Below are 27,914 nucleotides of genomic sequence, written 5' to 3' on the forward strand. Positions count from 1 at the left end.
GGAATTACTGAGTAACCCCGCACTAATCCCCTAAGCGGACGGGATAGTCCCTGGCAAACTCGCCACCCGTGTTCAACATCCTGTGAGGCAAAAATACAGCCCCTTTTCCTCCACCTCTGTGGCAGATGCTTCAGTAGCATCAGCCTAGCTGTGCAGCTGACAGGCTGGTGGCAACTGTCTTTGCAAAGCGAGCAGCAGCCTGGGGCCCCACGGACTCACTTTGTTGTTTCTCCTTGTGCTTTAACACTGACTGTGATGGGTGAGGGAGTGCCCCCAAACTGTCAGTGAGGTAAATACTTCCACTCCTGCCCCCAAAAAACTGTTCTTCTCTTACTTTTATGTGCTGTTTTTGATCTCTATGTCTTGTCAGGAACCAGCTTATTTCAGTGACTGTATTAGGTCAGCTAAGTAGGTATTGCTCCTTACAGATGCATGGTTTACAGAGTATCATCGGCACCACCTTGAAAGTACAGAGACTTGCAAAAAGACTGAACTCAAATTCACTTCTTAGTTTTGTTTCGAGATGGAGCCAGTATCTGGGAGAAAACCAGTTTCCCGGATTCTATTCCCTAATCTCTTCGCAGCTGCAGGAAAGTCTTTACAGCTCCGTTTAGCTGCCACCTTGCTGAAAAAGCCAATAGATATCCTGTGCTTGTCCAGGATAGGACTCCATTGCCAACTGCTCCCCTTCTCATTATGCACCCACCCCTTGATGACACCCTTCAGAGGACCTGCTCTGTTGGCTCACCCCAGTACTTTGTACCCCTTAGATGAGCTGCACGCAGAGGGGGCTTACACCAGAGTAAACAACGCAGACACACTGTTGATAGAGTTTGGAATTATTTACTTGCAGTGATTTACATATTGTGCTGTAACATTAGACACAATGGCCAAACCTCATGCTCTGTATTTGTGCTTTGGACTGTGAGAACAATATAGAGTCTTGACAAACAATATCTGGCTTCGTACAATAAACACATTGGGACGATAAAGGACTGAATAAGCAGAAAAACCTTCTCATGCTGGAAGGCCACAAAGCACTATTTCACTTTGCTACTCTTCTTGCACAATTTGATTATTACCAATGGAAGAAACAATATAAAGGGTCAAGTATTAGTATTTACTCATCATGCTTATCTTTCAGCAAATGAACGAAATACATTTTGAGACTTAGTTAAAATCTGAAATACATAAAAAATGCCGCCAAACCTCTGCTGTTCAAATGGACCTTCTAAAGAGCGCAAGCAAGTATGGTCCAAGTCACCTTAGCTCCCAGCTCTTACTAAATGTCATCATGCTTAACCCATCTTAGACAACAGGAAAATTTGGACAAACTTTGGGCTGTATTTCTAGAGCCCAAATTACAAACTCTTCCTTTCTGGGAAAAAATGGATGTCTTTGGACACTACTGCCAGACAATACTGATGACAGATACTAGCAAAATGCAAAGTACTTTTGTTCAAGTTGTTGAAAGCACAGTAATTCCTGGGAGAATAGTTGACCCTGAAGATTTTCCCAGGCCTGTTGAAGGGAATTTTCCATTAATTTCTGATGTGTTACCTCTTTGCAAAGCACACATCGTTCCTATCACCTTGCAACGATATTTGGGACAAGAAGTGGGGGGAAAACTGTGCACTGAAAAAGTGTTACCCTTACAGGACACCAGATGCAACTACTCCTCCTTACAACTGAGAAAGCAGACTGAGGGTAGTAATGAGTCTGAAACATCCCAGAAATGATTTAGTGACTATTGATGATCTGTGCTTTTTAATCTCTTCTACTGTAGCACAAATTGCCTAAAATCAAACCAGGTCTTTTGTTGGGGAAGATGTAGCTCTGACGGCAGGTTGAGGCAAAGCAACATATGACTACAATCCATATTTTAATCAAGTAATTCCTTAGTGTAGTCACAAGTTATTTTCTCTGGCCTCTCAGTCCCCTCCTCTGAACAGCAGCCACAGCAGGAGATCACCTCTGCCAGGTGATGCTGGATGCAACATGGGAGCTGCATTTCTCATTCTGTTTTACAGTAGTTGTGTTGTGTGGGTTTTGTCACTGGACAGGGGACTGTGAATCCCTGTCCTGAAACTCGCAGATCTCTGGCCCTTTGTGAAAAGGATTGTTCATTCCAACCAGGTAGACTGCCCCCCACCCCCCATTTTTTTCCCTACAGTCCCTTGGCTTCCAGCTTCTTCATGTTAATGGGTTATAGTAGGCAGAATAATCAGTGCAACCACTGAATAGCCACTGGGGACTCTTAATGGCTAATTTTGGTCACACACATATAGCTAAAGAACATTAATTGCCATAACTGGGTTTTTTTTGCTTCTTCTCTTATGCAGTTTATAAGCAGCACCCTTTAATTTAAGACATGTTAGTGATGCTCACTGATGCTCCTGTATTTACACCTTCAGAGGCTGAAAACCATGGGGCTGTCTGCATCGGTTCTCTGGCTTTATTGCACCTAAGTGACACTTTAACAGCTTGTGTTGCTGAAGCTGCTTGATATGATGGCACCCAGTTTCCAAATACTTTGTGTTTATATTCATGACGTTGTCATCTACCACCAGAACTGCCCGCAGTTTGTCTGCCTGGGCCAGTTTAGCACCTCCGGCCCTTGGGGTGCTGGGGCTCAGGGGCATGCAAGGGTTGCTGAACAGGCGATACAGGAGGTTCAGAGGGATGAGGACAGGGCCCTGGGCAGGTGCTGGAATGCGATGACAAACAGCTCCTATTACCAGAGTTCAAAAGGGCCCAGACTGAGCATCCCTGGCCCTCCCGTACCACACGTAGCAGCATTCCTCCTGGTCAGGCCAGCCAGCACCCTTAACTGTGCTTGCTTTCAGACCCAGCATAGCAAATGGCTGCCTCATTAAATAAACACCTGGCAGTCTTTGTTCAGCCTGGGCTGAATGGGAGAAACATTCTTTCAAGGCTAAAATGCAAGAGAACAAAAATGATCCAGCCGGGAAAGATGCATGCATTTTCACTCTTCCTCTTTTCCCCATCTAAATACCATTCCAGCAAGGGAGGGAACAACAGCTTGTTAACACTGATGGCACCGCTTTGCTCCTAAGACAGATTTGTGGTTAAGCAGTGTGCATATACATATTTTTCTGCTGTAAAATGGGACATTATTTTGTCCCAGCAAAATAAGATTGCAAGAGGCAATTCCTTCAGATGCTATAGGATTGCTATCTAATTACGGGGTATGCCAAAATTACCAGGGGCAGAGGCAGATAATGCTGTTTACAGTCACCAAGATGTTATAAAAAGCTCATCTGCAGGAGGCAGAACTGGAGAAATCTCTTGGCAGCAAGGCAAATATTTGGCCCTTCAGGCTTTCTGGTGCCAGGCAAATATCCTTCTTATCATTATCCTAAAAAGAAGGAAGAATCACAGTGCTGCCAGGAACACTATGTAGAGTAGGCCAAAATTACAACAATTTTTGCGCTTAAATGGAAATAATGATTCTAAAGGTATATCTACGGGCAAATCATGAATATAGCAACTATTAAGAATTCACTGTCAACTAAAACCCTGTGTCTAGTTTATTCACAGCTTTTTGTTAATGAACAAAAATCCATAGAGCAAAACAACAAGTCCATTTTCTTTTTGTTTAAATCCCCCTGGAGCAATAACAGGGATTAAAACATTGGGTGTAAGATTCATTGGTATACTTCGATTTCTGTTTGTTTGTTTTCTTGTTCGGTCAAAGATATTTCTTCAAAATGATCCTGTAACTCCTGGCCATACCACCTATAAAGGGAATAGTAGTGTAAAGATAACAGTTGTCAGTCTCTTCACAGAATCACAGCATCACTGAGGATAGAAAGGACCTCTGGAGATAATCTTGTATAAACCTACCTCTGCTCAAAGTCAGGTAAACTAGAGCAGGTTGTTCAGTGCTGTATCACATCAGATTTTGAGTGTCTCCAAGGTTGGGGACTGCCAAAAACCTCTCTGGGCATCTTGTTCCAGTGTTTGATCATTCTCACAGTAAAAGAGGTTTTTTTTCTTTTTTTTTTTTCCATGTGTTCAAATAGAATTTCCTGCATTGCGATTTGTGCCCTTGCCTCTTGTCCTGTCACTGGACATCAGTGAAAAGCATTTTTCTCCATCTTTGTTTCTCCTCTCCTAGATCAGGTTTTTATACGTTAGTAAGTTGCCCCCCTGACCCTTCTCTTGACCAGGCTGAACATTGCCAGCTCTCTCAGCCTCTCCTCCTACACAAGATGCTCCAGTCCCTTAATCATCTTCGTGGCCATTTGCTGCACTCTCTCCAGTAAGTCCATATCTTTCTTGCACTGGGGAGCCTGGAACTAGACAGAGCACTTCAGACGTGCCCTCACCAGTGCTGAGTAGAGAGGAAGGATCACCCCACCATGACTGCTGGTAATGCTTTTCCTAATGCAGCACAAGACACTGTTGGCCTTCTTTGCTGCAAGAGCATATTGCTGGCTCATGTTCAACTTGGTGTCCACCAAGACACCCTAGGTCCTTTTCTGGAAAGCCGCTTCCCAGATGGTCAGCACCCAGCCTTGCACCGGTGCATGGGGTTGTTCTTCCCCAGGTTCATGACTTTGCACTTTTCCTTGATGAATTTCAGGAGGTTTCTGCCAGCCCATTTCTCCAGCCTCTCCACATCCCTCTGAATGGCAGCACAATTGCCTATTGTGTCAAGCACTACTCCCAGTTTTATATCATCTCCAAACTTGCTGAGGGCATGCTCTGCCCCATTGTCCAGGTCATTTATGAAGGTGTTAAACAGTGTCAGTCCCACTAGTGGCCCCAGTCATCTCTAGTGACTGGCTTCCATCTGAACTTCTTTCCTCTGTTCATAATCCACTGTGCCTGATGCTTCAGCCAGTTTTCAGACACTGGTCTCTGGTCTCCCCATGCTAACGTGATGGCAACCTTCACCTGGCAATCTGCCAGACACGTTTGACTAAGCCATCAAAATGGGATGGATACTAGATAAAGTGTAGCTTAATATTTTGAATTAAACGGAGTATCAATCTGACCCTGCCACTATGAAGTTCTCTGAGTTTTTCAGTGCTACGAACCATACTGTTCTGTTTTCAGATTTTTGGATGCCTTGTCCCCAGGGAAGACTCTTCAAGCTGTGTCTACAGCTTGAAATAGAGCAGTAGGACAAGCAGTGTGCTTATGGGGTCATAACATCATCACTGCCAAGGCTAGACTTTTAGGCCATCTAGACACAAAAAAAGGACAGTAAACAGTAACATTTAAACCACGTCAAATCTTGAAAATGCACACAAAAAAACCCAAGCCCTGGAGAGTCTGTCTGGTCAGTCAATTCCTTCTGTCTGGAGGTGATGAAATACATGGCAGTTCTTAAGGGTTGTCTTCAGGTAGTGCTGGTATGAGGATTTGAGTGCAATAGTTAACTGTCAAATCAAAAACATCAATCAACTACTAAGGTATGAAATTATTCCACTTCTTTTGCCTAGTCTTAGATGTAGTTTGGAATATAATTAGAGTATCTGAAACTTTCTAACTCAGAAAAAAATCAAACAGAAAAGATGTGAGTAAGGATAAAGATTTGGTCCAAGTTTTTGGAGGTAACATCAACTTCATGTCCATGTTTAGTGTCTTCCTGGGTGACACTGTAGAAAGATAAAAGATATAGGTATTCTGCTAAAGGATCCTGAAATGTTCATATTTTCGGTAGTTTTAATGAATCCTAAATACAAGGTATCAAACACTCCAGGAAACAAAAGTAAAGGAAGGTATTTGTCTTCTTGTTTGGCAGTGTTTGCTTCAAAGGCTGCACAGGATGATAGTGTTAGCTGTCCCACTCTCTTCTTCCTCTGCTCTCTCCCTTAGTTCTGTATCTTTTTCTAGGTACCCATCTACTGCACACTGGCTTCACTCTCATGATGATACTTTGGGTCTAAAAAAGTTAATTTTGTGATCTTCATTTCTCAAAGTCTTTTAAAGTATTATGAAAAAAAGTGACTAGTAAAACATCTGCTGTGTGTCTGTGATTATGGAGCCAGCACTCATCAAGGGACTTGGGTGACAGTGGCAGATGCCAAGGAGTGGCTTACATTTCCATGATACCTTTGCTCTCCTCTGCTTCTCTACAGAAACAGGGACCTCATGGAAATGACAGTGGGCAAGCTAATAAAATTAATTCAAACCATCCAGGCAGACAAACCCCTTGTTTGAGAGAACTACTCGATTAGGCGAGAGATTGTCCTTTAAATAAATTTTCCAGACAGTTCCTTGGGCTAGGATGAGGCAGGAAAATCAGAGAAGGTGGTGTATGAAAAATGCTGTTCTGAGCAACTTTGAGGAGGGGAAGGTGGAAGGTGAAATGCAGCTTATTCCCCCAGGCTCAGAGGCCTGATGGAAATCCGACTGAGCCTACATGTGGAGCTGGTGCCACATGGCTATCTGTCTCCGGGGGTTCCTCAGCATTTCTTCCCAGTGGTTCCTCTCCGTTCCCATGACGTGTAAGCCCAGGTTGCACTTGCCGAGCACATGGCTCTGCCCATCACCATCCTGGCTCAGCATTTCCAGCTCCACGCTGGAGGCACGCAGCAGCTCATGAGGCACCTCAAACATGATCATCTCATTCCACACAGGGTTGATCTTGTGTTTTGCACGTTTGGTCTGCTTCTTCTTCAGCTTCAAGGACTGGTGCCTCAGTGTCACCTTGACAGAAACATCTGTATAGGAAGTGGAGAGAGACACTGTATTGATGAGCATGCAACAAAATTAATGCAAAATAATTTTAACTAGTGACATCAGACTGAGAGACAACATAAGAAGCTGGTCTTGAAGGGTTTGGTTTTCACTTTTTAGAAATTACTCAAATCTGTTTGGCTTTCTAAGCCAAACATCTAATTTTTTATTTTTTTTTTTTTTTCTGTCAAATACCACCCTTGCCACTTTCTTCCTAGATTTACATAACAGCAGAAACAACAGTCTCTGTTTTCTAGCTATTCTACTCACCGTTGCCAAGTAGATCTTTCAGCTGCTTGGAATGGAGATTTTTAGCCTTAATAATCACCACCAGCAGGCGGTTAGCTGCTGGCAGGTAGCTGATAGAGAGCAGAACCTCCCCATGGCCTGTAGACGGCTCCTGGAAATGGAGACACAGGAAGCTTTAATTTCTTATACGATCCTGGCCATACCATTAGGAAAACTAAATAGTACAGGGTGATGGAGAGAAGGTCCTGGACTGACCAAGTTGTCTCCCTGTCTTTGTACAGGTCTTTCCAGTTACACTGGATGAAAATAAACCTGGCAAATATATCTGAGAGGGCTCGTCTGGTCATAAAGCCCAGATCATGTGAGTTACTGGCTTCTTTTGTTTCTGAAGAGTACTTGCTTCCTAACATCTACTTTTAGTGGACTATTTAGTCAGAAGAGGATTTGGGGCTGAACTACATGCAGGTATACAGGTATTATTTTTTTGAGAGATTACCTAGCTGCCCTTTATTAATGTCCCCTACTTCCATTACTGCTTTTCATATTTCATTCTTCACTTCAGCAGCTCTTTTTGTCGGGAGGGTCTGACCAGACGTGGACCTCAGCCCACCCTGCCTAGCAGGAGTGTAGGGTGCTCTGGGGAAGAGCAAGGCAATACCCAGGTCTGTGCTGCACAGTGAGACCTGGAGCTGGAGATGAACCTCCTCTGACACCCTTACTTGGTGTGGGAAAAAAAAACAGCCAGTCTGAAATCCTCCATGAGCTCGGAACAATCCTCCTTCCCTGCCTGTCTTCCCCCAGGCCTGTGAGCAGCTCTCCCTTGAGGGATTTCCTCCAGGGCAAAAGCACTGAACCATCTGGCCGCTCTCTTCAGGGGGCCACACTTTTTTTTTTCCCCTTTTCTTTCATGCCTTTCTTCCCATTAGTGATCGGCCTCTTAGCCTCCTGACCTTTCTCCTCTTCCTTCCCCTTGCAATGGGCCAGCACGCCCGGAGGGGGAAGCGGCGGGAGGTGACCACAGCACCCATTGCTCTCGGCTGGGAGAGCGGTGCCGCTTCCTCCTTGGGAGCCAGCAGGGAAGGAGGGAAAGGCCATGCCAGCGTGTGCAGAGCTGCCAGCCTGTGGCAACGGGCAAAAGGGAAGCAGTTATTCTCCCAGCGAGTAGGAGCTTGTGACAGAAATCTGGTGTAGTGTGAGGTTAATGACCCAGAAGAGTCCCAGAAAGCCAATGTCAATTCAATAGACTCCCTTTGGACTCCTTAGCATGATTTACACGCATTAGGACAGACGGCCCTTCTCCAGGCCATTTCTGTGCTCTGCACTCTCGCTTCTAAGTGAGCCATAAATATCTGAAATTAAGTTTTCACCTGGTTACTCGTAACAGGCAAGGACAGGCCCCTGTATGCTCCGCATGAGCTGATTGACTCTCCAGAAAACATGGCTGTCATCGCTGTCTGGTTTGAATGACTTATTTGTCGTGCACAAATCAGGTGGGAGGCCATTAGTAAGGAAGCCTGAAATTCAATCCCAAATCAGCCAAAGTAAATCTTTTTTTCAAGCACACGGGTAGCAATGAAGGGCTCATATGCCTTTCACTTACATAAATCCTGTCCTAAATCTAGGTGGATCTTAGAAAACCCCACACATAAAACCAGACAGAGGCAGATTCTAATAGCTGTGTATCCATGACAAAAGAATAGGTGTTTGTACATGGAGAGACAAGTACTACTTCAATACAAAACCACTTTTTAGGCAAGTCATAAGCTGCTTTTGTTTATTTATCCCCTCTACATCTCACCAGGTCCCACTCTATAGCTCTTGGCTAGAATTTGGTTCCTGTAGCTCCAGGCACAGATAGATACAGGGGAGATTGGGGGATAGGGTAAACGTGCACACAGGCACGCACTCACGGACACTCAAACACACACATTGCACATACGTGTCACATCTTGTATTTAGGGCTTTCTAGCTCTTAATATTCTCATCAAGTTTTTGACCAGCCTCTCTCCACACAAATCCAAAATCTACAGTGGTTGGTCTCTGCTGGAGTTTTACATGAAGAGACCAAGCCAGAGGTACTTTTCCTTCCCCTTCCTTCTGGGTTTTTGCTTTTTTTGTTTTTCCTGTTAAATCCATAACCTGTACTTTGTGCTGAAACCCTGCAAATTCACACAACCACTAGAGCTCCGGTTTCCTTTCCGTGCAATAAGGATAAAAAGCATCAGGGGGTCATCAATGAATTACGTGGTGTGCCAGGCACCACGAAATCACAAAAGGGAAGGTGCTATGCAAAGGAGCCACTATCATCGCTGTCGTTAAAGCACTGGGAGGAAAGGAAGACAAGATAAGGATATCAGTCTGCAATATCTAGGCTTTGCATTGCTCACAGCAGTCCATGAATTCCTGAATACTAATGACATTACCTGGTGAGCTGTAAGCTCCCCTCTGAGCTTGGGGGGGGGGGGGGGGGGAGAATTACTGGGAAGCTAGGAATGAAATTTCTGCAGCTCATGGCTTTTCAAGGTAATGTCAGACTTTAAACAAAGCCCAGTAACTTTGTTCCTGGATGGATGCTGTCAAAAATAGCTCCTTTTTTTTTTTTTTTTTTTTTTTGATCAGCTCTTCCTCACTCCCTCCCGCTCTGGTTCTCGATGAATGATTCAAGATCTGTATATATGCTATCTGTGCAATGGTTGGCTCTCTCAGGTCCCAGATGACGCAAATTCAGCTTTCACTGCACATCCTCAGCTCAAACTGGGGCACTGTGCAGCAGTACTGTTAGTGTTAACCTTGTGCTGTCAGCCTGGAGAAGAAATGAATGCTGCCCTCTTTCTATGCAGGAGAAGCTGGACCAAGGCAGAGTACCCAGCATGTCAGGACTCCGTCAGGTGTACTTGAGTGACAACTGACCACTTCTGTGAACAGGCTCTTCCTCGGGCATTGCTTACAAAGCAGATACTACAGTAGATTAGTGGGACAGGGAGGGGTTCCATCTATCTCAGTTTAGGAATTTAAATCATCATATTGGAATAATTTCTTTTGGACTTCTCCTTTTACAGCAGCAGTCTGGGAATTCATTTCAATTTTCAGCTATGTTAGGCAAATGTTTAACCTTGTGCTTGAAGTTTATTAAACTGATTCAGACCACCCATTTGATTCTGCTGCATCTTTCTCTGCCAGAGGTTTTCTAGAGTGGCCAGCCCTATTAGCATTCAAGTGGCAATCAGATAAACTAGCATTATTGGAAATAAGAAATGCTAACTATGTCTGTGGCCAACTCAGTGGAGATTCCTCACCCCTGACGGTGACAGGCAATAATTTATATTTCAGCATGCTTCACGACAATGCTGTCATTGTTTTGCATTGCTCACTCGGTGCTGCACCAGAGTACAATAGGTACCTGTTTGTAGCAATGTACTAGTAGCAACAATAGCAGCGCCCTGCTGCCATGCTGTTAAGTGTGTTGTTGCTGCTAGAAGACTATCTAGTTCATGTCAGGGAAAAGGCTCCTGAGGAAATGTGCAAGAAGTCAGTGAAAATGAAGCATCCCCTGTACCTACTTCAAGTACTGTTGGAATCCTTCTCTCCATTTTCCCCATCTGTGCAGCAGAGAAGGTGTGGATAAGGAAGGGAAGGGAGGTTTTGACATTTAAGAAAACCAACACATTGCAATGAGTGATATTTGACATCTTCCAGAATAGCACTTCTGGATTGATTCCAGTAGGGATAAGTGGCCTTCAGTCAAATATTTCATTCCCAACAGTGTATTTCACTCCTAACTTAAGTCTCTCTGGCATGTGCCCTACCTGAACCCAGCTCTGAGAGTCCCTCTGTTCCTGCTCTGTAGGCACTCTCTGTTCTTGCCACTGTGGTCCTGCACCGCTGATTCACAGAAACTCACATAACTTTTTCTGGACATAGGCTTTGAATTACAGACATCAGTGTCAGATTTTCATGTAATTGAGAGAGGAGGAGAGGGAGTTTTGACACATCTTAATTTCTAGACTACCAACCCAGATTTAGTCCATACCTTCTCTGGGGTCTTTAGCCTTTCCCACTGGGCCATCCCAAAGGACTCCTCCATGTTAGAAAGACTCAGTTTGAGTTCCCCCACAATGCTGTGTCTGGAGAACTTGTCGCAGTTTCTCAGGGTGAGAGTCAGCGTCCCCTCTGGCATCTCCTCCTCTGTTAATGAGAATCGCAAAACCTCCTCCCAAACCGTGTGAAGTACCTTCTTCTTCAGCTCTGTCTGGGCCTCAGCAATACCTGACTTGCTCACCAGTGTACCCACTATGTAGCAATGGCAGCCAGCATCTTGGTCCCCTCTCATTCTGCCATGCATAGCTGGAAAAGAAAGACTGATTTTAAGGACCTCTTACAAAAGATAACCCTGAAATATCTGTGGCTAAATTGCTTATTTCATGAAAGTCATAAATCAGCTGCATACATATTGACCCCTGTTCCTGCTTGCATGGGGCAGACTAAGCCGTGAGCCCATGTTGTGGTGTTTTCCTCATGCTGCACAATGTCCTGTCCTTCTGCCGCTGCAGAAGGATTCTGTCAGCGTTCGGGGGAGAAACAGCTGAGTTGAAGTAAACTTGAAAGATGCAGAGCAGCAATGAGATGTGACACAGCATGGCACAGGGATGGGCAGCTCTCATTTACTTTTTCCCTGGCATGCAAAGAAAGCTTCAAATTGTTTAAAAGCAAGATGGTCAGTCACAGGCATCAGAGTTGGGGGAGACCTCCCTCATGACACACATCCACCTCTGCAGGCCAGTCTGGGATACATCTAAGGGTTATTTCATTCTGCTTGTCCAGACTCTGGTAAATGACTCCTTCAGAAGCCATTCCACAGCTCAACTTTCATCCCTAATTTTATATCCCCTTTACATGAAAAGCCTAGAGTGAGACTGGCATTTCACACGCCTTCAGTTGCATTGACAGCGTTGTGCTGCCTTCTCCACAGCAAGAGGAGCACACCTCCCTCCAAGGGCTCGTGGAACAGCATGGCTTTGTGGGCAAAGCTGATGCCCTTGCAGTCCGAGGACAGCTGCACCTGAGCTGCCAGGTCTCATGGTTCATGAGGCTCTTCTTGCTTCCCAGGGGAGTGGAGCTGGGGAGAAGAGCTGGATCCTGCCCGGGTGAGTGGGGGCACCCAGGGTGGGACACGCATGCGGGAGAGCCCGGGTGGCACCGGCAGACCCGGGTGTCCACCCTGGAGGGGAGCTGTGGGCTTGCTGCTGGCAGGCAGCCCAGAGCAGCGGGTGCCGTTTAGCACCCTTTCAATTCCTTCAGAGGGTGTGATTTGATTAGGCTTCCACAGAGATCTGCACTGTGTATGAATTATTCAGTCAGCTTATTTTACTTTCACAGAGGAGCTGATAATGCTCCAGCCCTGAGCAGAGAAGCTGTTACAGTTGTCAGTTCCCACTTCAGAGAGTGACACAGAGCCTGGCCGGGTGCAGCCAGAGGGACCTTCCTCAGCGCCCCACAAGATAAGTCTGATATCTCCACCTCAGCCTTTCACTGCACTTGAGAAAGAGATTGTAGGGAGTGGGTTAAGTTGAAGAATGAAAGTTACAGAGAGGAAGGAGATAGCAACCCCCTTCCCTGAAAGGAAAAAATAAAAATAAGATGTTGCTTTGTACCATGTCTGGGGCTGGAGGAGCCCAGCCTGGTTCCTGCCATCTGCTTTTGAACTGTGCAAACAATTTTTCCCAAGCCATGCCCTGCAGGCTCACTTCAAGCAGTGACATTGACAGGTATTTCTATTCTGCAAGCCCAGAACCAGTGAGACATCCAGTGGTCCTGGGGACACAAGTTGATTTTAAGGTAGGAGGCGATCTCTCTATAAAATCACAGATGTCTTGTAGCCTCCAGATGTAGAATCACCAGTGGAAGATCTCTGTCCCTTACCTTCTAGAAGGGCCACACACAGCTCGGCTTTTTGTTGATCATATGCAAGGGAGTAGCGCAGCTCAGGGGCCTGGTTACAGCTGGCTGCCCTCTCGGGGTTCAAGTGTTCTGTGACACACACGTCCTTTACGACACCTGGAACCGAAATAACCCCTTTAGCAAGCAGGCCTTCACCTTCCAAGGAGAACAAATCCACATCTACCCTGTCGTGACTCGACTTTTCTAAATGTCTTACTATTCCTGCACCATGTATGCAGGAGTATAATTTATGTTCCTTCTTCCTCCATCACCATATCTCCTTTTTGCTCTGTTTTCTCACACTTTCAGCTCTTTCTACAGCAGTTGGACAAGCCTTCTGCTCTCTACTACCTTGTGCTCTAAGATGGTTCACACACCTTCTCTTCCACCTGGTGCCTAAGCCAAGGTGTCTAAACTACACTCATTACTTGGTTTATTGTTTAAAATCGTTTTTAACTCACACTGGTAAAATAAAACTTGTGTTCTTTGGAATGAGAAATTGAATCTGCTTTTGAGCTGTCATGCAACTCTGCATTAGTTCAGACCTCTCTAAGCATTTTTTAATTTGAACAATAGAGTCTTTATTGATGCAGAAGACATCTATTTCCATAGCTCTTGACCAGGTTGAAGATAATGAACTTGGGGAGCTGTGAGACAGTTTCTCCATGTGTGATTTTAGAGTACATATTTCATACAGAAATAAAGCAAGTTGCAAGACTAAAAGGGAAGCCACAGCTTTTTGTCATCAAAAGCAGTTATCTGCAAGGTCGGTTTTGATTCATACAGAAAACAACAGTGGGACCAGCCCTCCTAAAAACCTCAGCCACAGTCCAGACCTGTTCAATGTGGCACTGAAAGGAAAACTCAATGATTCTTGGTTTATTTCAGCAACACTTGAGCTATGAAATCAGGCACAGCAGGAAGCAACTCGCTTGTGCCATTAGCAGTGTGGAGAGGCTCTTACACCAACACACTTGTATAAAGCTTTAGCCTACATGCAGCCATCATCCTTTAGCCTCTCCACCCTATAATCTTCTCCCTGACACGTAAGGATGTGGCTCAGTCTCTTCCTCCAATGCAGCTGCTTCCCATGGTACTTTCTTTTCCATACTCACTAGTCTCAGAAAGGAGGGGTGAATGTAGCAAACATCCTCCCAGAAGGATAAAAATATAATCTCAAGCAATTTAAAAAAAACTAAAAAGAGTTTTGTTAAAAAAAAAAAAAAAAACAAAAAACCATGACAGATGGCATAGTGTCTCTGACAAATCTTCAGGAAGGTTTTATTAATGTAGTAACCATAATAGCCAATTATCCTGTTAAAGACATCTATGAAGGTAAAAATCAGTATGGAAGCAACCCAGACATGCTGCCAGATGTGTATAATTAACATTGTATTTTCTCTCAGGCTCCAGGAATCTTATGTTCCAGGCATTGGCACGTTACCCTTTGGGCTGGCTGGAAAACAAGAATTCTGTTTGGCAAAAATATCTGAGGTGTCAACCTTAGATTTCACTGCATATTACAACAAGCCAAGACCATCTCACCTAACCGTTAGAAAAAAAGCAGCAGAGAAAATAGAGTAGAAGCTTGAACCCCTGCTGCCAATGTCCCGGGCAAGGACAGTGCTAAACAGCTAGCATTTGTCCTGGAGGAGATACTCTGCCTAGTTTTGGCCAGGTATTTCACCATATTCTGGCAACTGCTCTCAGTAAAACTACACTAAAAAAGCATTTTTCTACAATATGTCTGCTTCTAGCGTGCCAGATTCTTCAACACTAAAGATGTTTAGGTAAAAAAAATTTACAGTCAGACGGAACTACAGCTTTGTTATCTGAACGTCCTGATGAGCTCCATGACTACTTTCTATTAAACATGTGCATTGAAGACTGAACTCACAACGCTCATGATAATAGAGTGAAAAGCACCCCATGTCTTCATTTTCACATTTATTTCTCTAGCTCCAATCACATTACGCTCTGAAGTATTACAGATCTACACCGAGAAAAGCAACTGTTAATCTGAAGACCAAATGCTCCTACCGTTTTGAGGGAGAACAAACAGCTCTTCGTTGACTTGTATCTTCATCCTGTTCTCATCCAAACCAGTATGTTTTCCAGGAGCTGGTTCTTCTGTTGTCTTCAGGGAGTACTGCGTGTAGTTAACAATTTCAGGTGAAGTTACTACTGGTTTGGGGCCATAAATGTTGGGAAACTTCAGGAGTGCTCGAGGCTGGACTGGCTCTGCAGTTTTCTTAACGTTGAACTGAAAATTAAAACCTTGTTCATTACTTTGCACTAATTAGACTAATTCTGCTTATTGTCTCAATGTTAAATGAGCTGAGACAAAGGGAGAAAAGATGGTGCCTCTGGTCATTCCTACCATCATTGTTTCTTGGGTTGAAGAAACAACTGCCTATATATCCAGAGATTTTCTTGCCAAAGCCAATACCCTTCTACTTGGTGTATGTATTTTTAGATTTACCTCTCTACGTATGTTTGATTGCAACAACAACAAAAAAAAAGAGATGCCTTTATTTTTTGATTACTCCTCTGTTCCCATATCAGTGAATCCTTCTTTCATGTCTGTGTTTTCTCTTAACACAGAAATCAACCATGAAATTAATTTTGCCATGACCGAAGTATAATTTTTAACCTGGTGTCTGAAGTCAAATCCAAGATCAAGGGGTTATAACCACCCACATATTTTAGAACATTTTACATGAGTATGTAGTAAACATTAGAAAGGCAAAGGCATGGATCGAACAGTCACTTGTAGCAAGTACAACCATGGTGTCACAAGATAAAAGAGAACTGGTTGAACAAATGAGCCTTGCAATGGCATTCCAAGACTAGTAGATTCACTGGTCATCTCAGCATCTTGGACTATCTCTTGGCTCTGTGGACCAGAGCCTCACATGACCCTCAGACACACATTTCATTATACCAGGATTGAAAGTTGGATTTATGTCAGCGTTTATTCTTAACATTTCAGTTCCCTGCCAAATCGTGAACATGGAACGAGCTGAAGAACCTGAAAGAGGGTGTAGTGCTCTTTTTGCTATGTCATTTTTTATGTCAGTCCTCTTTTCCATATGTCCCAAGAAAGAATCCTGTCTGCTCACAACTGAAATAATTCCTGATTCATGTATAACTGGATTCATCAATGGGAAAGGACAAAAGCTGACTAGCAAATGACCCTGACCCTTGCAACAGATTTCAATAATGTTTCCAAAATGCAAAAGACAAAAAGCAGAAGTAAAACCGACATTTTGGTTGATTATTGTGCAGTGGGATTCTCTCCAACCCTGCTGCCTGCCAACCTATTCTGTGTTTAGATCAAGGGTAAGCCAGAAAATGTTCATAATTGTAATTAAAGTTTTTCATTAGTCTCATTGTTGCCTATTAATAATGAATGTAGATAATGCCCTGAAGCACTTGTCTGTGTTGGGACTTCGTGGTCCCAGTTCACAAGTCCTGAGGGAGCATACCTATTCCTCAAGAAATAGAGCTGAGGAAAGAGATAAGTCTTGGGCTTCAGCTCTTTAGTGATACTCTTCTTATGGAGACCATAGCACTATGGTTACATGCACTTAGCAGTGGTAAATAACTAATTAGGTCAGCCATCTTCCCAAGGCAGGCAGTGCCTCAGTGTTTAGGAAGTCCACTATGTCACCTAGCATTTTGTCTTGTCTAAGGGCTGTGAAAGAAAAGTGGGCTGAGAGAGAGATGTCACTGTGTGCAGTACCCACCTAGCATTCAGCTGAGTTTAGATATTATGTAAGTCATACAGTGCGGGTCTGTAAGTGAGATCCCTCTTTTAGAGATGTGAGCCTCATCAGTCCTAAAATAGACAGGAAATTCGAAGCTACTCATCCAAACCTTAAATGCAGTTTTCCATTCTTCTAAAATTAAAGCAGACCAGCCAAGCAAAATATGTTAGGACTCACTAGACAACAGCTTGGAAAAATGGATTGCTTTTGTTCTGAAAAAACATTACTCCTAAGGTGCGTGTGGTGCCTGCCATGGTGGTCAGTCTGTACTGTGCTTTGTCTCCCAAAGCCGCTGCTGTGTAAGGTCGCTGTCCCACCAGTCCCTGACCGTCACACCAGAGCAATATGCCTGTATTGCTGTGTGCTGCCAGCACACAAAGCACTTTGAGATCCTTTAGGATGAAAAACACCATACAAATGTGCGATAGCGTTAGTGCAATCTTTTCCACTTGCTAAAAGTCAGACATTTAGTCAGGAAATCCATCAGCACACAGCAACAAAGAGCTCCGCTGCATCTAAATATTCCTCTCGTTTGTCTGCTCTGCAGAATTAGAGATGAGAGACATATGCAAGCACAGTGGGACTAGCCCACCCTCTCTTCCAACTGCATCTGCCTCTGTTTATTATTTTTGCTGCCAGCTCTGTTCCCAAGTGCTGTCTGCTCATCTAGTTACATAGCAGTGCCCTATGGAAGTTCCCTTTGCAAATTAGCAGCAGTAGCTTAAATAAAGAGGTGAGCAGAAGAGTTCAGATAGTTCTTCGTAAAATGTGTGAAAGTAAAGAAACCAAAAGTAACAAGGAGGCTGCAAATGACCCTTCTCGGTCCCTGCCCAGTGTCGCTCAAACAGTGCACCAGATTGTTGCCATTGCTGCACGTGTTTAGGAACCTTCATTCTTCAGGCTTTGCTGAGACTTTGCAAATCTACAGCAGTTTTTAATTCTTCTGTAGATGTGTCTTTGTGTTCAAACTCTTCCTCCTCACTTATGAAGGGCATGTCCATAGGGAGCCTCTGTCTATAGCAAATATAAGCATCACTGTCATGGGAGACAGGCCAAGTGAATAAAATGCAGTCTTGCTTCATCTTTCTTTTGTCACCTCTGTTTATCAGAATCAGTGGCCCTGACAGGCTTCAATAATTAAGTGTGTCAGGCACTGACTGGGACATGCAGTGTACTAATGTAGTTGGAAAAAAGTCCTGACAGGGCAATTTATAAACATAGACACAGATGATAAAACTTTACAAGCTCAGAACTCAATTTGAGATTCATTCCTTCAAGGTATATAGACTGATTCTGAATCAGTGATAGCACAGGAGAATGCATATGCCTGGCAAGAAAACTATTTTAATTGGAAAGAATTGTTAAACATACGGAATATGCAAACTAAGAACATTTTGCACTTTCTGTGACAGAATGTTCATTCGGCTGCTATAATTTGGCCAGATTTCATTTTTTTAAAAAAAAAAACCAAACCAGTAGCATTAGAAATAATACTTCTAATTAGATAGTTTACAATGCTAAAAGAATAGTATCACTCAGGTAATAGTGATACACTGAGGGCAAGTTGAATAATCTGATCCCCTGTTGGTCAAATACTGGATGAAGGTATTGCAGAACTTAATGAATGTAGAAATATTGTGAGGACCAGAACCTAATAGCTGCTGGATACCGGAGGCTTAATTGGACTTTACAGTGCCTTAGTGCTCATTTCAGTCATGCAAGCAGGATGACACCCTGGAGGACAAGCTCCAGGATGGATTAACACTTTCCCAAGATGTTTCCCAATAGGCTGTATAAAAGAAAAATGTCCAGTCCAAAGATGGAGTTAAAGATTTGAGAGGTTTCTGAGCTAAAAGACTACCACAACAAAAAGTCTCTTGTAGAAAGAGACTGATAGTAAAGTTATCTGTGGGTAGTGTTGTTCCAGACAACAGCTAAAAAAAATGCTATGCAAAGTGATATGACTGTCAAAGTTACACGTTTCCCTTTCATTTTAACAGTAAACCCAGAAAATCTCAGCATTATAGTACATCCTTATATGAAGGAGTTGGCGAATCCCCTGTACAGGTTAGAAGAAAACAGAAAAGAACCTGGAAAGGAAATGACAAAATTATCAGACACAATAGCAAGTGAAATTCATCCTAGGAGACTGCAAAAAGATACTAGGAAGTGCTCATCGTACTCATGGATGAACTCTCAGAATTAGAAGCAATGTCTTAAGATTCTCAGTGCAGATGTTCATCCCCAGTCAGTGGATCTGTCCTCCCACCCCCCAGCAACCAGAAGCTCTGTTAATGCAATTCTGTGTATCTGCACCAGATCTTAAAATGCAATTAGTAGATTTGGTCATCTTTCCTCACAACAAACTGCAACAGGAGCATGAGGATGCCAGGGCTCTTTTCTACTAAGAGCCTAAGAGTGGTAGCCAGAGAGACAGCGAGTATTTAATTATAAACATTATAGAGAAGTTCAATTAGGACTTCTGCTACACTCTTTAAGAATACAAAAATAATAGGCAGCTCAGATAATTAAAAGGCAAACAAAGTCTGTTATACAGTGGGTCACTGGCTTTTGGAGTTGGCCGCTGTGACATAACATTTGGTTGAATGACTAGATGAAAGTGCAAAGAACGTAGGCACATACAAACACCAAGAGCAACAGTCAACATGTAACACTTTCAGAGATTGACCGATGTCACAGCTCATGCTAAAGATCATAGCCAACCAAGAAAATCAGTCAAACATTTCCTTCTGAAGGAGAGCTTCCTGTTAATAAATATATTAGAAGCATCCTATAATTCCCTTTGCTCTCTCTTGAACTGAGCTTGCAGGACTAAATCAGGGTTTTTGGATTCTGACAAGAAAGACCACACAGGGATGCCCGACATTATCCATACTCCACATTGCTCTTACAGTTAGTTGAAAAAGCAATCCACAGTGTGAGAGACTGTCCAGTCATCACACTCTAGATTCTCACTTGCATTTTATTCTAATTTCAATGCCTTGTTTTAACTTCACACTTAATTAATCCCCTCTGTTAGAGGGGCAGAGTGAGGAGAAGGGAAGGTTTTTACAAGAAATCAGCTATTGACAGGGAACTATCCTGCAGTAACCACAAGATATTGTGAATAGAGTTAGAGAAATAGCTACTATAGGAGATCCCAGGAGGAGTCATCTCCTCTTTACAATGCTGCGTGCTGCCTAGTAAAGTCCAGTCACCTCTCCTCACGAAATTATTTCCCTTGTGATCTGGCTTGACAGCTAAGCAGCATTTCCAGTCCTTGTCCCCTATTTTTGCCATTAGCAGCTTTCTCTTTGGCAATGTGGCAGCTGTCTCCTGCTCCAGTAATTCTGTGGGTCATGCAGCCCATCTCTGTTTTGCCCTCACTCCTCCTCCCATTAACATGTTGTTACATCCCGAACACAGTAAGCAGATAAACAGGCAGCATAAATCACATGCTGAGTAGCCTAACAGAGGAGTTGCATTCCCACCCTCTGCATTTAAAGCAAAATCACAGAGTAAATTAGAGACTGTGTCTTACTTGCTGGGCTGGCTGAAGCACACTGGGCTTAGTATTTTCCGTGTCCTCCTCTTGGTCCTTTTCTGAGAGTCCCTTCTCAGGTTGCTTACATTTGCAGAAGCAGGTGAGACCGCAGAGGGCAAGGATGCTAGTTGCAGTCCCTAAGGTAGCCCCCAGGGCTATAACTGGGGCAGATAAAACCATTGTCCTGTGCTGCACAGCCACAAAAAATCACAGAAACCCCGTGTCTCCTTCTCCTCCCTGGGAGAGCAGCTCTCACGCATCCACTCCGATTTCTAGCCTGGCTTCATTCTCCTTGGAAGTCTGAAAACAATTCTCCTGTGCAGCAAAGAAAAGGGACCAATCTAGAGACAGAGATAAATCATCCTACCTTTGCTAGGCAACAAGGCTACCTTTCTATCCTAATGATGAAGTTTCTGCTCCAGGTCAGGTAGAGGAAATAGTGATTGTGGTGCCTGCAATCTCCATGTAGCTGAAAACAGGCAGTTTTCATTGAAGCCTGTTCTCCAGCTCCACTGGGAAAAGTCTGATGTGTGATAGAGAGGAAAGACGTCAGCAGAAGGGGCTGAGCTTTGCTAGCTAACTCTCAGAAAGTGCATCCAAATGTTTGATCAGCTCTCTACCAGTATTTCTGAAGGCTAGCTTGCTAAATTGATCAAGAAGTTGATTTTTTTCTGTCTTAAGGCAAAACGAGTGATTGCCAAAAGGTGCTGGCCTGTGAAGCCCTGGTATGATAGCATTGCATGATAGCAGCATAGCCAGAGTAAAGCCTGCGTGTAACGCAAAACTTTCTCATTCTTCAGAGTCTGGGGAGCAAACACATGCAGGAATTAACCACTATCCCACACCTCACCAGCTTCCCATCAAAGCACAGGGTCTGAACCTTCTGGAGCTGCTTTCTGTAGTATCAATGCAGAGCAGCATTTCTATTTAAATAGACAACAGAATTCCTACCAAACAAGACACACTGGTGCATAAGCTGCTTCCTCTGGAGAGGAGGAGAGCGCAAACAACATATGCTAAGTATTAGTCATACTGCTTACTACACCGGTGTCAGGCAGTGGGCTGGGGAGCACGGTACAAGAACCTACGTGAATAGACCTGAAGGGCTACATGTCAATCTCAGTTTTCTCTTGAGATGATGAAGTGATTAAGTTTTCCTGACCCGTTTATTTTTGCCTTATTTCTCATTCTGCCCAACTTGGGGAAGAGGAGAATAAATTTTGATGTCTTTCTTGTGACACATACAACCATTTTCCAGGTAGTTCACAAGGAGTACCTAGTGGCCAGAAGATAATTATAATTCTGGGTCACTATATATCTGAGCCAGAGTGGAACTAGTAAGCAAGAAGTGAAATATTCCTTATAAGGCTCTGGAAAAAATACCCAGTTCTACTAGGAGTTTCTTTGTCTTTCTGTTTTAGAATACAGTTGGTGCATGTGGATCAGGAAAAAAAAGAACTACATGCACAGAAATGTTTAGAAATTCAGGGTTTTTTGATCTTTCTGCAGCTCAGGTTTTGCCATGGATTTTTATCGATTTTTTTTTTGGTATCTCATATCTTACTCATGATGTCTCACACAGCCTTTGTTCTATTATAGATGACATGTTCACCTCCCTGGCACAAATCTTCCCTCACACATCTGACTCTCACTTTAATTGTTGAAGATTCCTCTGTAACACCGCAGCATCCTTATGGATGCAGTGCATATTGTGTTATTTTGCCTTCTCCTCACACTACCATGCTTGTCAGACACGTCTCATGTACCCCCCCCACCCATCCCAAACCTCCTGACCCCCCATCAAGAAGAGAATCATGATAGACACCTTAAGCAGAGACAATCCCTCAATAAAGAATCACAGAATCATCGAGGTTGGAAAAGAGCTTGAAGATCATTCAGCCCAACCATTAACTTTACACTGACCGTTCCCAAGTGCTGAGCCCGTGGAAACTGGCTTTTCAGCTCATCTCACAGAAGGAAAACCTTGAGCTTTGCCTTCCATCTATACAAGAACATAAAAGTGGCCACACCAGGCTGCACCACTGGCACATCTCTCACTGTGCTCAGTAGTAGGAAGATCATCACATAGAGGGGATTGAGAAATCTGACTAAATGCTCCCTTTGCTTCTTGCTCTTCGTGGCTCAGGAGCTTCCAAAGCCTTGAGCAGCATTCTTGTTCTTACCTCTGAATCTGAACTTTCTCTGCCACAGGTAGACCTGTTGCAACCATTAGCTGACTTACCTAACAACTACTTCATTCAGCCCGTAGTTGGACAGGTAACATTGTAATCATAGGGCCACAAGGTCTTATCTTGAATTTGAAGAATGTACCATATTGTTACGGACTTCCACCACCACTCAGGAGATGTAGAAGATAGGACAGTCTGAAAGAAGAGAAAAAGGATGCTATTTAGATGTTTTCGGTTTCCTCCACAGGGTGGGTCCTTCCTCAGAGTGATAATGAAATCTAACACAGCAGACCAGAGGCCCCTGAGATTTGGAAACCATATGAAAAGGAAGAAGTTGCTGTTAAGGGTAGAATATATTGACAGAGATTTGGGCTGGAGAAGGCATTCTAGTCTACCCATGAGATGCAATCTTCATGTGCTTTCTACAAGCTGTTCCGAGAATTATATAAAGACTCCTCACAACAGGCTGTGGAAGGAAGACCACATCAAAATCTCTCTTCAGGACAATAATTCAATAGTATATCTCTCCAAGATGTTTTCTAGCTGTTCATAAATGAAGATTAAGATTTTCTTGCCAGAAATTGTGTATGCTGTGAAATGTAAGATGTACGGATTCATCAGCAGGTATCATATTTTAATAATAACAGCCAGTCAGCAGCCTTTTGCTGCTGTCCCTAGGAAAACAAGGCAGCTCTTGCTAAACATTGAATATTAGCAGCATGTGAGCTTCTACAAGCAACAGGCCAAAAGATTGCGGAATTTTGTGTGTGCACTGATGCATGTAACTGGTACAGATACATAATTTAACTGCAGCTTTGGCACATACTGTCACTGCATCTATCTCTCATGGTCGCTTATTTTTAACACATCCTGTTCTAAAAAAAAATCGGACCGTAGATGTATTTCAAAGTCAGCTTTACACTTGCTTGTTTTAACACCCAATAATAAAATTGCTGCTTTTCCTTTAAAGCAGTAGTAGGCTAAAATGGGGCCAGGCTTTCTCAATGGTCATTCACACTGATACTGTCCGGAATCACATAGCTTTTTTATCTGTCACATCTGCCATTGGAAAGAGGCTTGCCAAGGCAGAAAGATGAAAGCCTGTTTTTGCAAGCTAAACTTTATGGGCAGGTTCAGGCCTGACAACATATTTTACAAGCACTGTATCCACATATTTTCTCCAGATGCAATGACAAGACATGTACAAAATCATAAACAGGATTTTCAGCTCCTGATACTTCAAACATGAATATTCCGTGATGACAAAATATAAGGCACTGGCCAACCTTTAGTGCTTCCAGATCCTTTGTTCCTTCTGTGAGCTTTTCCATTGATATTTTGTGCCTTTCCATCCATTGGCTGTACGAAAGAGACTTTCTCTGAGTGAAAAATTGGTAGTACAGATCACATGGAGAATTACAAGAGCTTTCGTATTGCCTGTCTGTAGCTCATGCCTTACCAGAAAAAAACCCTTTAATGCAATTGCCAGCCACTCGAATAAGCTGGGCAGGGATTTGCAACTTTTATTCTGGCATTAGAAGTCACAAAATAAAGTTCCAGAATCCCTCATTATCACAAGGAAAAGCCGACATACATCTGAATGAAAGATGGTTGCATACTATGTTCCCTGACTCAGCCCATTCTGTCAGGGTATTTGTCAGAGAGACTCTGATTCTCACTGAGGCATTTCACCAGGCAGAAGTGTGAGTTAACAGACAGAAATGGGAAAGAGAGGTTTCTTTGCAGGGAAATCCTTGTAACAGTCAGATTTAGCCTGAAGGTGCAAGCTCATGTTTTCGCTTGTATTGACTTGTTTTGAGATTCTGAGATTCTGTGCTACAGAAATGGGATGGTTTGAACAGGATGATGGTCTAAAATAGCTTGTTAGATCATAGCAAGGTGTTTACACCACCCAACTTTGGTCACTGAAATAGCCAGTTGATGACAGAAGACCACATATGGCTGTCATGCATTTCTTTAACAAGGAAATGAAGCATACTGAAAACAAAAGTGAAGGTAAAAGGCTTGTGCTTATAATGACTACATCTACCTCCTTATGCTTTTGTATGCTGTTGCCTCAGGTTGCAAATGCTTTAAGAAAGGGATTTTGTCTTCCTCCAAGTGGTGAAGTATTTCTCCACCAGATGGATAGACCACTAAAATAATCTGTTACAGTGCTATTAAGACAAACCAGTTGTCTCTACATATTCTTGTAAAAAAAAAAAAAAAAAAGGAAGATCTGTTAGAGGAATGTGGGCTTGGCCCCTCCATCACTGTCACTGAAACAGACTTGTAGATATAAATCAAGTAAATGAAGTAATTAAGAGAAGAATAAAGAATCATTTTGTAAAAGGGAGGTATACAATGATCAACCTCAAGAAAATGAGCTTCGAGCTGTGGTGCTTCTGCTGGTGTTAATGGATATAGAGCTCCTGAAACCTCCAGATTTACAGGAGTACCTGCCATCTGACTGTGTAGCCTTTTTCCCACTCTGCTACCCTCAGGATGATGATAAGGATTTAGCACAGAAAAGGTACAGCTAATCGCATGCATGCAGTGTAGGGCTCATGGTAAATGGTTCTACTAGGACACTACACTGTCCTGAGACCAAGATCTGTAGGATTTAGGAGAAAAAATCTGGCTGTGTACCTATTTCAGGAGGCTGCCAGGTACCCCCTACCACCAGCAGCAACTGTAAACCTGGCCATGGTACGGCTCTTGCATCCCTTGTGGCAGCACTGGATGGCTGGGAGGCTCGACACTAGGAAGCAGTGAGAAGGAGCCAAAAAGCCAAAGTGGTCGGGAAGGGTAGCGTAATCCACAGGAGGGTAGGAGGAAAAACACTGGGCAGGACGAAGGAGGGTCTGTACCATGTGAATTGGGCATTGGTGTGACTGCTGCGGGACAACGTTGTACCCCGTTTTACTGGGCAGAGCACACCAACTTGCTGGGCAAATTAGAGGTTGTTCAGGAAAGAGCCACGTAAATGTATAAAGGGCTGGAAGGCAGTGGACTGCAGTGTGACTCGAGGAGGTCGGTCTGTTTATCGATGAAAAGGCTAAGGGGTGACTTGCCCAAAATCCTTAAGTACCTAGCTGGGGAATAAATCTTTGGTCGTAGAGGGCCTCTTCCGTCAAGGAAACAACGCATTACCAGGAGGTAATAACCAGAAGCTGATGCCAAACAAACTCAGAGTAGAAACATGTTGCAGATTTTCAACAATGGGCATAATTTTGGTGGGAGCAATTTCCAAGGGATTGTGGAGGGTTCTGCATCATGGGTAGTTTTGAAATGAAGACTAGTGTTGTGCAGCTTGCTTTTATGGGACTTATTTTCATTCAGTTACAAGTTAAACAGATGTTTAACCCACCGATGACACCACCAATGTAGTGTTCTCTGTTGTTTCATGTTTACATAGGGCCCGCTTGGGATATTATAAGAGTATGAATGTGTGGGGCAGTTTTTCAAAAAATCACAATTCCTCTGAGAGCACCAAAGGGCCATCTGCAAAGAGCGTGGCAGCCGTGCTTTAGAAAGTCACATCACACGTCAGAGCCCAGCAGAGAAACAATGTCTGCGCTTCATCAGGTGAACTGCTTTAGCATGAGGGCTGAGCACCTCAGTAATAGATATTCAGAAAGAAAAGGTCAGATGCAGCTCAGGACAGAGCTGAGCAAACGAAAGAAAAATAAATCACTGCAGATGCAACTGAAAGGAAAGTGTTGCTCAGTAATGTGGCAAGCGCCAGGTTAAGCACGTTCCCAATTAGCAAGTGAAGTTAAGCAAATGAGCAACTGTTTTCCTAAATGGGGGAGGGTATCTTGCCGAGAGCAGATGAACAACCCAGATAGTCTGTTTTTCCATCGAACTCTGCTAAGTTGCTGATGAAAACCCAGGAAAACAGGGGCATTTTGTGCCTGACTATCTCTATTACATCTGAGAACTGGCTCTTGCTGGCTGGAGAAGCAGAGCTTATTTTTGCAGAGGCAGTTCCACTGCAAGTGTATGCTTATTTCTTTTCGACTAGAATTTTTTTTTTTTTAATAATCACAGGAGATTTGAGAAGCCTCAAAACCTTCTGAAGTGTCAGACACCGAATTATACATTGTGTATTTGCAATAAAATGCTGCCTCCTAGAGGTATTTATGTTTTTCTTATAGTTTCTTTCTAGAGTTGGTTAACACGCTAGAGTTTCAATGCCGCAAAGAATATTTTGCAGAGAAAAGCGCTGGGATCTCATAATTTTAGCTGAAATTGTATCTCTAGCTATGTTAAGGGTGCAAATCCAGGAAATTCAAGAATATGATTGCCTATAAAATCTTAGTTCTATCCACTTTCGTATCAGCCTTGTCTTTAAATCTTTAAGTACAGGATGACATATCATTTTATTTCCAAATGAACTCTGAATAGTTTGCGGATAAGATGCACTCTTTTTGGGAATGAATCACGTTTACATACTGAAAGCAGCTGGTTTTTATGTGTGCCCCCCTCCAATGAAGGACTAGAAAAAGAAAAATAAAATTCCAGATTGCTGGTTGATCCTACAGTTTAAGCATCTGGAAACATATACAATAATTACACTTTCTTTTTTAACAAGAATTACATTCTTTCCCACCGTCTGTACACCCAACCTGGTACCTTGTGATCTAATTTACACAAGATCTGAGTGCTTGCATCTGCAGCAAAATTTCATACAAGCCATGCTGGAGCATGTACAGCGCTGTGTGCTATTAAGAATTGTGAAAACAATAACCTACAGCAGGTCCTTAGGAGGGAGCATTGTAGGAGAAAGCCCAAGGAGGAAAGCAGTCCTGGATTTGCAGCAGGGCTTGGAGACTATATCTTCCACCTTGCTGCGTTCCACTGCCTCTCGGACCGCAGATACCACTGTCAGTGCAGAAGAAACCTTCAGAGAAAGAAAGGGAACGCCCATAAAAAAGGCTGACGTGTTTTTCACTGCAGTGCAAGAATCAAACTAGCAACATAACAGCCAAAGCAGCATCTGCTTTTGTGTGAGTTAATTCTGGTTTGGGAGCAGATTGCCTTTCCCTTAAATGTTATGTGCAGTTCTCGCCTCTCCAGTCTAAAAAAGGATGTCACCAAAATGAAAAAAGTTCACAGAAAGGATGATTGAAGGTGTGGAACAGCTACTGCCTAAGGAGTGAACAAGCAAGCTACAACTGCTCAGCCTGGCAAATGGGAAAAAAGAGCAAGAAACTGCAAGGGGAGAAGAAAGAGGTCTCTGAAGTCCTGAGTGTACTGGGGAAACTGGCTAGGGGTCAACTTCCCAATTCCAGTATGAAAATGACAGGAAAGATTCAAGCAGGATCCAAGTTCAAAACAAACAAAAAGGAAGTATCATATATGTTTGCCCTGTTCTTATGTGCTTTTCTAGGCAGCCACTTCTGGCCCCTGTCAGAGAGAGGACACAGGGTCAGAGAGGCCTGTGGTCTAATCCTGGGTGGCTATTCTAGCAGACATCACACGCTGTACTGTACGTTTTGGTTTGGT

At 43.4% G+C, this 27,914-nt stretch overlaps 1 protein-coding gene across 2 annotated transcripts; it reads right to left on the minus strand.

Moving 5' to 3' along the window:
• Nucleotides 1-852: 852 nt before the first annotated feature.
• On the minus strand, nucleotides 853-20,715 carry SYT13 (synaptotagmin 13). Of its 2 annotated transcripts, none has more exons than XM_074909421.1 (6): nucleotides 20,212-20,715; nucleotides 14,941-15,163; nucleotides 12,883-13,017; nucleotides 10,994-11,307; nucleotides 6,985-7,114; nucleotides 853-6,698 (listed from the first exon to the last, which is right to left on the minus strand). In XM_074909421.1, exons 1-6 carry the CDS (start codon nucleotides 20,392-20,394, stop codon nucleotides 6,394-6,396), a joined length of 1,290 nt encoding a protein of 429 aa, XP_074765522.1. In that variant the 5' UTR covers nucleotides 20,395-20,715; the 3' UTR covers nucleotides 853-6,393. The 2 variants fall into 2 exon arrangements, with proteins under 2 accessions (XP_074765522.1, XP_074765524.1); XM_074909423.1 differs by having other exon boundaries at nucleotides 12,883-13,035.
• Nucleotides 20,716-27,914: the final 7,199 nt, after the last annotated feature.

This window comes from Athene noctua, chromosome 6 (genome assembly GCF_965140245.1).
Source record: "Athene noctua chromosome 6, bAthNoc1.hap1.1, whole genome shotgun sequence".
Classification (NCBI taxonomy): Eukaryota; Metazoa; Chordata; class Aves; order Strigiformes; family Strigidae; genus Athene; species Athene noctua.

Bases quoted from the DNA above. Each gene is read 5' to 3' on its own strand.
- SYT13 (XM_074909423.1), bottom strand. From the start codon at position 20,394: ATGGTTTTATCTGCCCCAGTTATAGCCCTGGGGGCTACCTTAGGGACT. The intron at 15,164-20,211 runs GTAAGACACAGT...TTTAATTTTCAG, and splicing joins TGCTTCAGCCAGCCCAGCAA to TTCAACGTTAAGAAAACTGC. The intron at 11,308-12,882 runs GTAAGGGACAGA...TTTCTTTTCCAG, and splicing joins GTGTGTGGCCCTTCTAGAAG to CTATGCATGGCAGAATGAGA.